General features: G+C 48.7%; 1 protein-coding gene across 1 annotated transcript; it reads right to left on the bottom strand.

The window, feature by feature from the left end:
* Positions 1 to 838: 838 nt before the first annotated feature.
* Positions 839 to 1,997, bottom strand: LOC147981864 (germin-like protein 1-3). Its single transcript, XM_087514142.1, has 2 exons — positions 1,757 to 1,997; positions 839 to 1,660 (listed from the first exon to the last, which is right to left on the bottom strand). The coding sequence occupies exons 1-2, from the start codon at positions 1,890 to 1,892 to the stop codon at positions 1,119 to 1,121; spliced, it is 678 nt and encodes a 225-aa protein (XP_087370268.1). The 5' UTR covers positions 1,893 to 1,997; the 3' UTR covers positions 839 to 1,118.
* Between the last annotated feature and the right edge of the window lie 12,210 nt (positions 1,998 to 14,207).

The following is a 14,207-nucleotide window of genomic DNA, read 5'->3' as shown; positions in this document are numbered from 1 at the left end:
GGGATTTCCTGGTGCTTCGGCTCCGGCTAGTAGATAGGTAAGGTTTTAATCCTTGCAGGAGTGACGCTCAGAAGGATGACGCTTCTTCTTCAAGTTAGTCTTCCGGGCTTCGATCCTCCTCAAGTTTGCTCGTCAGACTTAGACGGAGCTCTAGCGTCAGCTCCTTGCGCAACGAGATTAGGATTTCTTGCCATGCATACGCAACGATGATATTTGATGTAAATTTCTTCATATCGATTAAGGATTCAACGGGGACGACTGTGGCTCCGGAGCGCTGGTCCTTAAGGGTATGTGGATGAAGAATTCCCGACTTTCATCGACATGGTCAGGACGACTCTGGTACGAGAGGAACGACAACGGCACAGTGGCAGCTCGTTCTGGCAACGACATTGGTCGTTCGGTGGTTCATAATCCTTGATGTACTCCCTCTGTTCCTTTATGTAAGATGTATTATTTTTATCACGGTGACCAAGGCACATAATTATAGACATGTTAAGACAAAATTACCCGTAGCAAAAATTTTGGTTTGTGGCAAGCAAATCAGTAAGCCGAGGAAAGTAGTAGATACATGCAGTCGAGAGAGAGATTCTTTCCTTCTTTTGCTACAAGAAGAGATACGGACAATAAGAAAATTAAGGAGATACTTTCCTTGTTATGGAGGGCTAAAAATGAAATTATGAGGAGTTAGAAAGAATGCATCTTACATTATGAAATTTTATCAAAAAAACAAATACACCTTATATAAAGGAATGGAGGAAATATTTTTTATTACGGAGGTGCTTTGTACTTCCAATGAAACTTTGTAATAAATCTGTTTCTATTCACAAAAGAAAAACCATGAAAATTAAAGCAATAATGCACATTCATTTTCAGCAATAATGGACACATACAGATTAGTTACCGGTAGGTCGTTCGTGAACAAAAGGCAACAATTAACAGTAAAACCGGCGAGACCCTTCAGTAAACAGGCACCGACACAAAAGAATCAGAATATACTGTACAAAAGATATTTTGTCAAGCAAATGAATTAAAACTGCACTTTTACGTGGTCCTCGTCATTATTAGCAGCACGTACGCACGTAGAGCCGACCCAACTAACCTCATGCATGCATGGCTAGTTACTTTGTTGGGAACTTGGACTTGATGGCCTCCACCAGGCCGCCGTCGATCTGGAGCGCTCTGGCTAGCACGTCGGTGGGCACCGGTGGCGAGGCACCGAACATCGCCACGGCAAGGGACTGCGTGCCCGGCAGCTGACTGTTGAATGCCGTGATCGCCATGGCCGGCGCACCGCCGTTGTTCTTCTGGTAGTGGACGAGGCCGCGGGGGAAGACGAAAAGCTCACCCTTGCAGACGGTGCGGGCGAAGAGCTTGCCGGCAGTGGTGACGAATCCGACGTCGAGGGAGCCCTCAAGCACGTAGATGATCTCGGTGGCACGTGGGTGGGTGTGCGGCGGGTTCACGCCCCACGGCGCGTAGTCCACGCGGGACAGGGAGACGCCCAGCGTGTTGAGCCCCGGGAGCTTCTCCACGTTCGCCGCCGTCACCATGGAGCCGACCGGGTTGCCGGTGTTGCCCGGGAATGCCAGCGCGGCCGAGAAGAAGTCGTCCGCGGTCACGTTCTCCGGCCTCTTGCATGGGAACCCGTTTAGCCGCAGTGCTGCACACATATAGACATGCATGCATTACTTTCAGTTCAGGCGTGATCTATGCATGTGCGCACGAGAGTATGGATGGAAGAGCTAGCAGAACTTACGGCCGTCAAGGGATTTGTAGTCGGCGACGCAGAAGTCCTGCAGCATGTCGGGGTCGCCGGCGAGCAATGGCGCGGCGAGGGCCAGGAGGGTGGCGCAGGTGGCGAGGAGGACAGCGGGGAGCTGCTTGGGCGCCATGGTCAAATGCTGCTTAATTGACTACTGGTTGGTTCTGTGGTGAAGTAGCTGAGGATGACTGGATGGGAAGGCAAAGCATGCAGCGCATGTATTTATAGACACGCGGTGTAGCGTAAGGGGGATGTGATCGATCGGTAGTTGAACCATACACACGCGGTTTTATGAGGACGATGCATCCATGCTTCAGCTTAAAGATAGGGTTGGATAGCGATGTCAAATTGTGAACCACCATACCATTTGTGTCATGTGCTCGTGTGGTCAGAGAGGGGTCTTAGCTCACCCTGAAAAAAAAAAGAGGGGTCTTAGCTGGAGGAGGAAAGCTGGTGTTGTAGTTACTAAACTGTGATGCGTTCAACAAAGAAAAATAGTATGTTTCGGCCTCTTTTCTTTACTCCCTTCGTTCCATAATGTAAGATATTTTTACAAGCTATTTTACCTTGCAAAAACGTATTATATTATGGGACGGAGGGAGTACTAATCTGTAAGTCTAGGTTGTCTTCCACGGACTAATTAGTAGTAGGGCAATTTATCATTGTATCTCATTAGGCTCGGTAAGATTTAACAGATATATAATATCTAAATAGTTGATCCCCCACTATTTCTAATTCTCTCAACATGCAAGCCATCCACCTCTCCAAGTGTGCCACGTCAGCATCGACTAACAATATTTTTCATACCATGCAATACTTCTAATTCTCTCAACATGCATGCCATCCACCTCACCAAGTGTGCCACGTCAGCATCCATTAACAATATTTTCAGCCCATGCAAACCTTATTTCATTATCATTAATTCTCTCAACATGCAAGCATCCCACTTCACCATACTCTAATATTTTTTTAAGCCCACTCAAACCATACCAATATGTTTATTTTTGTCACTGGTCATATGTAGTAGATTAGATAATTATTTAATTTATTTACTTCCAAAAGTTTGTAAAATGCCCTGATTTACACATAATGCAAGTACGGAATATTTATATATTAAAATTAGTAGCTTTTGATTTAGATCTTTTCCCTCATATGTAAGTCGTCTGTAATTAATCTTTATATTTCCGCAGCAACGCGCGGGGTAATTACCTAGTATATTGGAATAGGAACATACATGGTTTAAATTTCCAAAGTCGACACATACTCTAGGCTCACAAAAAGAGGCCAAATTTTGTATTCCAAACTAACTTTGGCCACACTTGAATTAATTTTGAATGTAGTGTGATATTAAAGATTAAATAAACTGTTGCTCAATAAAATTAATTACCATTACATCAGAAAATTTGTTACAATTAATTTGTAGCCCACTTTCAATTCAATTAAGTACTGTGGTTTAACAAAAAGTAGGTTTATTAACAACAACCACAGTGCCAAAAACACTTTCTAATGTCTGTAAACAGAGAGATGTGAGTGCAGCGATTCGGTGCATAGACTCATCAGATCCCGGTCAAAAACTTTTATTCAAAATTCAAAATATTCCAAAAAATTTGCATGGTAGATAATTTATTGCATGAGGTCCGTTTCAATTTTCATATCATTTGGACATCTGAGTAGCTATCAGCAAAAAAGACAAATCGGGTTAAAACAGTACATGTACAGTAAACTTTTTTACAAATCCCGAATTTGTCTTTTTTCCCGAGAGCTGCTCAGATGTTCAAATGATTTGAAAATTGGGGCGGAGCTCATGCATCAATTTATCTAGCAGCAAAAATATTGGAATTTTTTGAATTTTTCTAGTATTTGTTTTGTTTTTTTTTTCTTCAGCACGGGTGCAGATGAGCCTAGACTCAGAAAAGTATTTTCGGAGAGATGTGCTTTATTCATAATTTGGGTAGTCTTCCCCATTTCTAGAAATAATTATTGAACTGCCTGCAACAACTAGTTTACCCAGTCCGAACTAAGAGAAAGTTAGTGCCAACATTATACTCCAGCAAAAAAGAAGCAATAATTAACAAACAGTTTAATTAATTTTTTACGTTCAGCATATTTTGTATATCTAAATAGCTAGTCTTATGTTTGTCCTCTAAACTGTAGAGATAAATGCGCTGTTACTTTCCTTTTGTCGCAACCGCATATGGTTCATTTTCCGTCGACTAGCAGCTTGCTTGCACGTCAGATTATATTAAATTGAACAGATACGTGTAAGGAGGAAAAGAATTGTGGCCCGAGATCTGAAACTACTAGCTGGTTAGGGCATCTCCAGCCGTTGGCCTTTCAGGAGGAGCAAAAAATCGCTCCCTGGGACGCGCCGGCGCTAAACCGCGCACTGGGGGCGTGATGCCCCCCAGTCGCGGCGCCCACGTTTTTTTGAAAAATTCAAATACGGCGCAAACACGACTGAAATTTAACGCAAACATCGGCGAGTTCGTTCAAACTTAAACATATTTTACAAAAAAAGAAAAAAACTTCCGCGGGCTACCCCCGCCGTCTTCCTCGCCGCCCGCCTCGCCGCCCGCCCACGCGGTTTACATGCCGAGGAGGCTGTAGAACCGCGTGTAGTCACCGCCGCCGTCGTCGTCGTCGTCGCCCCCGCCTGCGCCTCCGCCGTCCCTGCTGCATCCCTCCGCCGGTTGGCACGGCGGGTTGGACGGTCCGGGGGTGTCGTCGTCGTTGTCGCTGTCGAGGACCACGACGTCGTGCTCGTCCTCGCGCCCACGCTTGTGGGCGGCGATCTCCTCCAGGGCCCGGCGCTGCCGGACCATCTCAACGCGGAGGTAGTCGTCCCGCGCCCACCGCAGGGCGTCCTCGTCGGAGAAGCCACGCCGGGCTATCTCCTCGTACTCCGCGGGGAGGCCGGGCTCCGGCTTGGGCTCGATGAGGACGAAGCGGCCGGTGGGTGGGGAGGCGTTGGCGCCGATGCGGATGCCGGAGCTGCGGGTGCGCGCGCTGACCGGCGTGCCCTGGGGCTCCGGCTTGACGGGGCGGAGGCAGGGCGAGCCGCCGGACGAGGAGGAGGACCCCCCGGTCTCCAGGCGCCTCAGGGTTCAGGAGCTTCCCCGGCGGCATGAGAAGGAAGGGGGGCGGGGTACTCGAGACGCGGCGTGTTGCCGCCCTCGATGTACTCGAGGACGGCCTCCAACGTGCGCCCGGGCACGCCCCACCACCGACGCCGGCCGGCGGAGTTGAGCCTGCCGGAGGGCTCTACACGGTTGGTGGCCTCGAGCTGCTGGGCGTGGCGGCGCCGGAAGTAGGGCTCCCAAAGCGGGCTGTCGGGGACGTACCGAGGTCCCTCCCTCGCCGCCCGCGGCAGGTTTGAGCGGATGCGTGCGATCTCCGCACGCCGCGCCACGCCGGTGGGTACCGGGGGCACCGGCACGCCGCCGGCGCTAATCCTCCACGCACCGGGTACCCGCATGTCCGGCGGGACCGGGTACTCGGCCTTGTAAAGGAGGCGAGCCTCGTCTTCATGGAGATGGCGGCGGCCAAAGCCGTTCGCCGCCGCGCCGTCACCAGGGAAGCGCTCGGCCATGGGTGATGAACTGGAGACGGCGAGAGAGAGGAGAGGGAGGAACGACGACGGCGAGAGAGTGTGATCGCCGAGCACGCTGGTGCGCGTCTTATATAGGCCGAGACGCCGCCCGTACGCGTGGCCGCCGTGTGTACGCGTGGCGGGCGAGGGAGGGCGAGGGACGCGCGTCGTCCGGCCTTCACTGCGCCGCCCGTGAGGCATCAATGGCGCAGGCTGACCGGCGCGGCAGCGCGGCAGCTTTGGCATTGATTCGCCGCAGAAAACGAGGCGATGAGGACGACGAAGGGGCGAGAAGAGAGCCGTGTCGCTGACGCGGTGGGCCCGCAGCTTTTTCGCGCCAAAAAAGTTCGCCCGGCGCCCCCCAGCGCGCCGGGTTCGGCCTGGGTCCGCTGGCGCTATTTTCGGCCCAGGCCGGCGAAAATCGGTCTCCTGAAGACACGACTGGACCGTTTTTCGGCGCCGGCGTAAAAAAAACACCTGGGGAGGCTTTCCTGAAGGCGCGGCTGGAGATACCCTTAAAATAGACGCGGGCATTGATTAATGAAACCGCCGTGCGTCGGTGCTTGCAGCAGTGCTCTAGTCGCCAGCTTGCTTGATCTTTTGCATATCCATATCGACCGTACAAGGTGTAGTGACTGCGTGCAGCACCTACCGATCGATGTGGCAGCCGCTGCACTGACCGCTGCGCAAGTAAATATAGGTCGATCGATCGGCTAGCGTGAGACTAGAGCTGTATAGGTGATCTTCCTAAAACCCGGAGTAGTGAGGTGTGGCTGGACTGAAGGAGTACGTATGTATATACGCTGCGTAGTATATACCTGGTAGTACATACACTCATTCTTGAGATATGCGAGCGCAGTGCCAAGTCTAGGGCTTGAACAATAACTGATCCGTTCCACCACAAGGAGCATGAGCTATCCTCAATTTGCATATACTGTAGTACCTAAGGTTGGTTGTATGGTTGTTTGCATGGTTAGCTAGCCAGAGATTGGCTAAAATGGATGCTTATATATGTTTACCGTGTCCTGCTTCTGTGAATTGTGACGAATATGGGCAGTGAAAAAGAAATTCGGTAGTCCGTACGTTTTACATCTCCAGGCCCAGCTAATTAATCCGTACAGCCAATCCCTACAAAAGTCTTTTTTAAAGTATGCTCATCTCTGTTGCTCTTTTTGTGTGGTCACATGTGTGCATGCATATAGTATGTCAGATGTCACCAACCAGAATTAATTAAAGGTAAGATGCAAGGTTGCATTAGTACTTTGATCGATCCTAGCCACCATTTCCGGCCACGAATAAATAAACCGGTCCGTGCCCCGGCCAGTAGGACGTACTCTGTGTAGAAGTACGTTTCACTCGTGATGCTATTGATTAGAATTGGTTAGCGTATGTTGATGTTCATGCAAGCTTGCTGTGAAGAAGCTATCGTATACGTGTATTGCATCAACAGGATGCACGTACGACGTACGTGCATGAGATATCAAGATAGGATCGAGACGTGCATGCTGTTAGAATTAGTCCAAGGCACACGATAGTTCTGTCTAGAACTAAGCAATCACATAAGGCACCACACCAAATTTGTTCACAAGGTTTACAAATATGGCTATATCTTTGGGGCCTGATTATAGGCGCTCCTTCCCTTGACACGGCCACAATACCGCACTCTGGTCATTAAGGCACCAGCACACGCTGCCGGCTCCCCCTACATGTCTCTATCCATATATTATACTAGATGATACCCCGCGCGTTGCTGCGGGAATTTGAAGCACTATGTAGAAGATGGATTATGGAGTAAAAAGATAGTATAAAAATTAAAAGAGATAAATATATTTCTATTTGAACAATTGATGATATGATATGAAAAGTACAAAAAAATATATCGCAAAGTATCTTTATATTTGCCTTCTTAGAAAGCATTCATCCTTTTCGCGGAGGAAGATGAATGCATTGTTAACATGAAAATACATGGAACATAAAGTTTGATGAACTGAAATCATGCCCAAATCAGATCAGAAATCCATATTCACTGAAACAAAGCTGAATAAAGGCCCAAGCCTAGCCCGAGGGCCTACATAAACTACTAACATGAATGCTTGTTGCTTATCCGTAATAGTCATGTAAGCCCTTCAAAAGTGTCAGAAAAAAATATACACAAATCCAGTAGCAATACTTCCGTATATCTAAATTTGTACATGACCACAAGCCAGATACCAATTGGTAAAAAAAGGAAATCAGAGCATGCACACATATGCACCTCTTTTTGTCATGGACAACACGTTTGCATGTCTTTTTTCACTAAAATGACAAATGATGTTTTTCAGCCGGCTGATCATAACGTTTTATAGATTAAAAAATCATAATGTTTCATCAGCCATGCGCGAATTAGAGGAAAGGGTCCCGTAAAGCTCATGTAACAACCAGTAAGTTTAGCATTTTTGCAGTTGGATATAGCCTGCGGTCTTGAGGCTGGGCATCTCCGTCGCTATGGATGTGAACGCCGAACTGATCGTTCTCCACGTGCCCCACCACCCCGCCAAACATTATCTTCTTCCCCTGCAGCACTCGTAGCTACCCCCAACGTTGTGCTCCGCCATACCGTTACCAACTCCCCCGATCTCCCAAATTAAAAAAAAAAAACTGTACAGCATCACGCTCGTCGTGCTTGCTTTTCTGAGACCATCCCGTAGCTCCCCTTGTCTATCACGAGTTGTTGCAAGGGGTGGCGGCCTGGCGGGTTGGACGCTACGACTGCAATAGCCTGGAGACGATGCACGACGGGCCACATGGTGCTGCAACGCCAGGCGCGCGGTGCTTCAAGGTCATCGCCAATGCCACAAGCGGACCATGCGGCGATGCAAGCCGGCCACGCCGCACATAGCATGATGCTACAAGGCCGCCCCAGGTGCTGCAAACCTTGTTGCAGTGAAGCCGCCAAGTGACCACATATTGCCGCAAGACAGCGTCGGTGCCTCCGTTGTTGTAAAGTGACCAGACGGTGTGAGGAACGAACATATGTGCTACAAAGTGAGCACCGGTTCTCGTAATGAAAGTTTCCACCGAAGCCAGCAAAAAAATATTCAGATATGAGGCGATAAAGATGAAGGAGAAGCTCACCCCATCCAGCCGATGAGTTGTTTCTGGAGGACACCGATAGTGGGGCGCACCACCGAGAGGTATGACTTGGGCCAACAAAGCCCCGGCTGGCAGCAATCACGGGGATCCATGCCGGCATTAGTGCTCAAGTCTCTGGTGGCGATGGCCTAATAAGGCTTGATCGGTGGAGGCACGGTATGGAGAGGAGCGCATATAAAGAGAGAGGGAGAAGAAGAATCAGGATGACCACGGTGGAGAGTTACTAATCATAGTGGAAATTTATTCACTGAGGGGGAGATGAAGGAATCATCCAACGAAGTGGCATTGAAAGGAAACGGCGGAAGAGATTAACTTTTGATATGAAATGTCGCATGTGAGGGAGGAGTCGGTTGGTTTTCACGGCTGAAAACAAAACGATGGTCTGCATGCGTAGAGTTGACCTATTGGTTGCTGTTTGGAAACTAAATGCTGATGTGGCATCATGTGACCTGGACAGCTTGCATGTTAAGATAAATCAGGTAGTGGGGTGAACTTCTTAAGTATATAGGATAAGAAACTAGCAAGGTAACCCGCGCGTTTGCACGGCTAGATGTTCTATTTCTTTTTGTATCTATATTGTCATTGAGATGTTGGTAGCTGGTAGGACGTAAAATCACATAAAAGTTATCGTTGACAAAGTGTGGAACCTCATTTGTGATTGTTCTAATTATGTTATCTTAGCATGAGGGAATATTAGTGTACTCACTGAATTTCCTACTGTATAAATAAAGTTCTTGATAACTTACTTGGTATGTGACAACTGAAAAACAAACATTGTGCTGTACGCATGGCATGCTAACCTATATAGTGCTTGGTATGTTTTTTAATTATTCCTTGTCAACTTCTAGTCAATTGTTTTCTGTATTCTATCTGCACTTTTTAAAACATCTCAACCAACATTAAAATCTAACATTAGTGTCTAGTACAAGTGTAACATCATCATTGTTGTTGTTTTGTTCAATATCATGTCTGGACATGCTTCCACACATGATAATATAATAGTTTTGGTACGCGTATTTCCTTCCTTGTCCTTCCATTTGTTGGACCCACAACTAACCGATATTGGATATGAATATACAAATTCTTAGTTTTTCTTCTTCCACTACACATCTTTTGGTGTTCGTCTTCCATCAACATTTTTTTGGGTAATTACATATGAACAATAGATGATTCATACATAAATCTTTCTTGTCTTTGTCCACCGAACTATATTAATTGTTCAATTGCACTTGTGTTTTTGGGTTAACGCGGTGGCATACCTGTGTATGCTTCTACTATGCGCACCTTGCACATATGTAGTCTCGTTGCAAGGTGCTTTTGTTTTCTTTGAAGAGTTTTTTTAATTGGTTTTCTTCATCAGTTAAATTAGTTCATCTATAGGAAAAAGGTGCAGCGTGTGTAGAATGTCCGTCTTCAGATCTGTTACTCCCTTCTTGTTTTGCCCTCTGTACCCTATTTATTTCTGTAAGTTCGCCATGTGGTATGAATTATGTACAGGTTTTTTGCAATGAAACATCATATTATATCCCACCAGTTTCATATTAGCATAGATGACAACGAAATATATTTAGTGCTCCTAGCTACATGGTTCAATTTGTGTTTGTTATGTATGGTTTAGTCAACAGGCTAACCTTCTTTTTCTGCAAAAAAAAAACAAAAACAAAAACAGGCTATCCTTGTTTATTCTTTTTCTGAGAGCCTCATGTGTTAGCCTGATAGAGTCCAGAAACTCATTACCTTCTGCAGAGTAGAGGCCAACATGCTAAGATTATTGCTACCTCAATCTCCTAGAGAACAGCCCACAGAAGTACCATTTTAGGGCATCTCCAGCCGCGCCCCCAGGAAGGCCTCTCCAGGCGTTTTTCTTGCATCGGCGCCGAAAAATCGGCCCAGTCGCGCCCCCAGGAGCCCGATTTTTGCCGGCCTGGGCCGAAAACAGCGCCGGCGGACCCAGGCCGAACCCGGTGCGCTGGGGGGCGCCCGGGGGCGCCGGGCGAACTTTTTTGGCGCGAAAAAGCTGCGGGCCCGCCACGTCAGCGACACGGCTCTCTTCTCGCCCCTTCGTCGTCCTCATCGCCTCGTTTCCCGCGGCGAATCAATGCCAAAGCTGCGGCGCCGGTCAGCCTGCGCCATTGATGCCTCACGGGCGGCGCAGTGAAGGCCGGACGACGTGCGTCCCTCGCCCTCCCTCGCCCGCCACGCGTACACACGGCGGCCACGCGTACGGGCGGCGTCTCGGCCTATATAAGACGCGCACCAGCGTGCTCGGCGATCACACTCTTGCCGTCGTCGTTCCTCCCTCTCCTCTCTCTCGCCGTCGTCGTTCCTCCCTCTCCTCTCTCTCGCCGTCTCCAGTTCATCACCCATGGCCGAGTGTTTCCCTGGTGACGGCGCGGCGGCGAACGGCTTCGGCCGCCGCCATCTCCACGAAGATGAGGCTCGCCTCCTTTACGAGGCCGGGTACCCGGTCCCGCCGGACATGCGGGTGCCCGGCGCGTGGAGGATCAGCGCCGGCGGCGTGCCGGTGCCACCACCACCCACCGGGGCGGCGCGATGTGCGGAAATCGCACGCATCCGCGCGTCCCTGCCGCGGGCGGCGAGGGAGGGGCCACGGTACGTCCCCGACAGCCCGCTCTGGGAGCCCTACTTCCGCCGCCGTCACGCCAAGCAGCTCGAGGCCACCAACGGCGTAGTGCCCTCCGGCAGGCTCAACTTCAATGGCCGGCGCCGGTGGTGGGGCGTGCCCGGGCGCACGTTGGAGGCCGTCCTCGAGTACATTGAGGGCGGCAACACGCCGCGCCTCGAGTACCCCGCTCCCCCGTCCTTCTCACGCCGCCGGGGAAGCTCCTGGACCCTGAGGCGCATGGAGACCGGGGGGTCCTCCTCGTCGTCCGGCGGCTCGCCCTGCCTCCGCCCCGTCAAGCCGGAGCCCCAGGGCATGCCGGTCAGTGCCCGCACGTGCAGCTCCGGCGTCCGCATCGGCGCCAACGCCTCCCCACCCACCGGCCGCTTCGTCCTCGTCGAGTCCAAGCCGGAGCGCGGCCTCCCCGCGGAGTACGAGGAGATAGCCCGGCGCGGCATCTCCGACGAGGACGCCCTGCGGTGGGCGCGGGACGACTACCTCCGCGACGAGATGGTCCGGCAGCGCCGGGCCCTGGAGGAGATCGCCGCCCGCAAGCGTGGGCGCGAGGACGAGCACGGCGTCGTGGTCCTCGACAGCGACGACGACGACGACGCCCCCGGACCGTCCAACCCGCCGCGCCAACCGAGGGAGGGATGCAGCAGGGACGGCGGAGGCGCAGGCGGGGGCGGCGACGACGACGATGACGGCGGCGATGACTACACGCGGTTCTACAGCCTCCTCGGCATGTAACCGCGTGGGCGGGCGGCGAGGCGGGCGGCGAGGGAGACGGCGGGGTAGCCCGCGGAAGTTTTTTTCTTTTTTTGTAAAATATGTTTAAGTTTGAACGAACTCGCCGATGTTTGCGTTAAATTTCAGTCGTGTTTACGCCGTATTTGAATTTTTTTTAAAAACGTAGGCGCCGCGACTGGGGGGCATCACGCCCCAATGCGCGGTTTAGCGCCGGCGCGCCCTCAGGGGGCGATTTTTTGCCCCTCCTGGGGGGGATCAAAGCCCACAGAAGTATTGCTTTAGCTTCCGCGGAGCAGAGGAACGACCACAGCCCACAGATCTGTCGCTTTTTCCTCTTCCTTCTTTGCTTGCACAGTGGACAAACGATTTCTTGGATCCTCTATCAGATGTTGTCATGGCATGCTAAAGGTTCATGGTGGATGAGATGCTGTCATGACATGTTGGATCTCCCGCTTGCCCAGGCGACAGTGTATCGCTTTCTCCTTTTCCTCCTTTACACCCATAGTGGAGTCTGAATTTTTTGTGGGATTTTTGCGATCACGATCCTTCTTTAGGTGATCTATTAGATGTTGCCATGGCATGCTGAAGGTTCATGGTGGATTTGGATCCTGCCAAAGTTGTACAGGCTAACGACCATATCCCACATAAGTATCGCTATCTCCTCTTCCTCCTTTGCACGCACAACGAACACTGAATTTCTTTCGTACTCGATGAGATGCTGTCATGACATGCTGAATCGCTTGCCTGTCAGAGGTTCATGGTGGGTATGGATCCTGCCAGTACGAATTGCCTGCTACCAAGACTTGGAGCGCCGCAGATCCACGCTGGGTTGCCGGAGGGCTGCCGTATTCGCGGCCTCATCGCGCTACCATGACGCGGAACGCGGCAGATGTATGCAGGTTTGCTGGCCGGGCTGCCTATTATTACATACGGGTCTGTCTAGAACACATCTAGATATGACATAATTATGTCACATCTAAGTTGATGTCCACTCTGCTTGTGGTCAATTTTTTGTTTTAGTTTTATTTTTGTTTCTTGCTGCTGCATTATATATTTGTGGGAGCTTAGATGTGACATCCTTAAAAAACATCTAGATATAAATTAGACAAACTGATTACATAAGATTGGACAATATATTCTACTTCAATACGATCACGACTCTTAAACCTGATTTTCCCACAAAAATCAATAATGCCAGGAATCAATCCGGTAACTAATTATCAAATTGTACGCTTTCAAAAGAGAAAGAAAAGCGTCAAGTTGTACACGTGCATGTGACATCCTTTTCTTTAGCTGGAACGTAACAAACTTGGCCTGCAAAAAAAACTAACTTATATACATATATTTAGCCTTTTTTTGCATGGGACGTATATTTAGCCTGGTTGATTGTTTTTAGCAACCCTGGTAAAAAAAAAACTGCTTTTAGCACATGGCCACGTCGGTATGTTTCTGATGATAAATATGGACCGTTCAAACCTCTTAATTCTAGTGCATTAAATCTCCACCGTTCTTTTTCTACTGTCTTAATAATAATATAATAAATATAAAAATTAACTATTTACAGAATTTTGACATACGTATGTATATGACAACCTTTTTTACTTTTATAATCTAAAAACATGTATGTACTCCCTCCGTAAACTAATATAAAAGCGTTTAGATCATTATTTTAGTAATCTAAACACTCTTATATTAGATTTTTTTGTGAGGACTTTTATATTAGATTACAGAGGGAGTATATGATACAAAACTAAGATTACAGAGGGAGTATATGATACAAAACTATTGTATACAGTATGCTTACCAAATTGCTAATAGATAAAGCTGCCCATATTAATTGATAAATGACATGAGCGATGATGTCATTTTTTTTTACTTTTGAACGGCAATACAAATTGCACCTCGCTCAGGCTGGTGGTGTGCCAACCGGACTACAGCTTTTTTTCACCTTGTTGTTCCGGCTCCCGTCGGACTACACCCCTATTTTTCCTATTAATATAATCGTGTTTGGCTCGTGTATAAATACGCATATCTGTTTGTACGTGACAGATTGTACCCAATAGATGTTCTACGTAACTTTGTTCATATGTTTATCTCAACCGTTATAATTAAAATCAACGGATATTATTTTCTTAGCATATGGGGATTAACATGATGGCTTGTTTGTCTTCTATTTTAATTATATAATATATCCTAGATACAAATGTTCTATTTGAACATGTTTCCGTACACTATCTACATAAAATCCAAATCCAACTATAACCTATCTCATACAAATATTCGACACAATTTCAACTCATCCGTTGCCTAACTTCAATGCAAAAGGAATGTAGTAGCCGTAAGCACATACA

The sequence above is a fragment of the Triticum urartu genome, chromosome 3A (assembly GCF_056163025.1).
Source record: "Triticum urartu cultivar PI428250 chromosome 3A, HENAU_Tu73, whole genome shotgun sequence".
Lineage (NCBI taxonomy): Eukaryota > Viridiplantae > Streptophyta > Magnoliopsida > Poales > Poaceae > Triticum > Triticum urartu.
The sequence above is the reverse complement of the archived record's forward strand: the minus strand, read 5'-3'. Positions and strand labels throughout refer to the sequence as shown.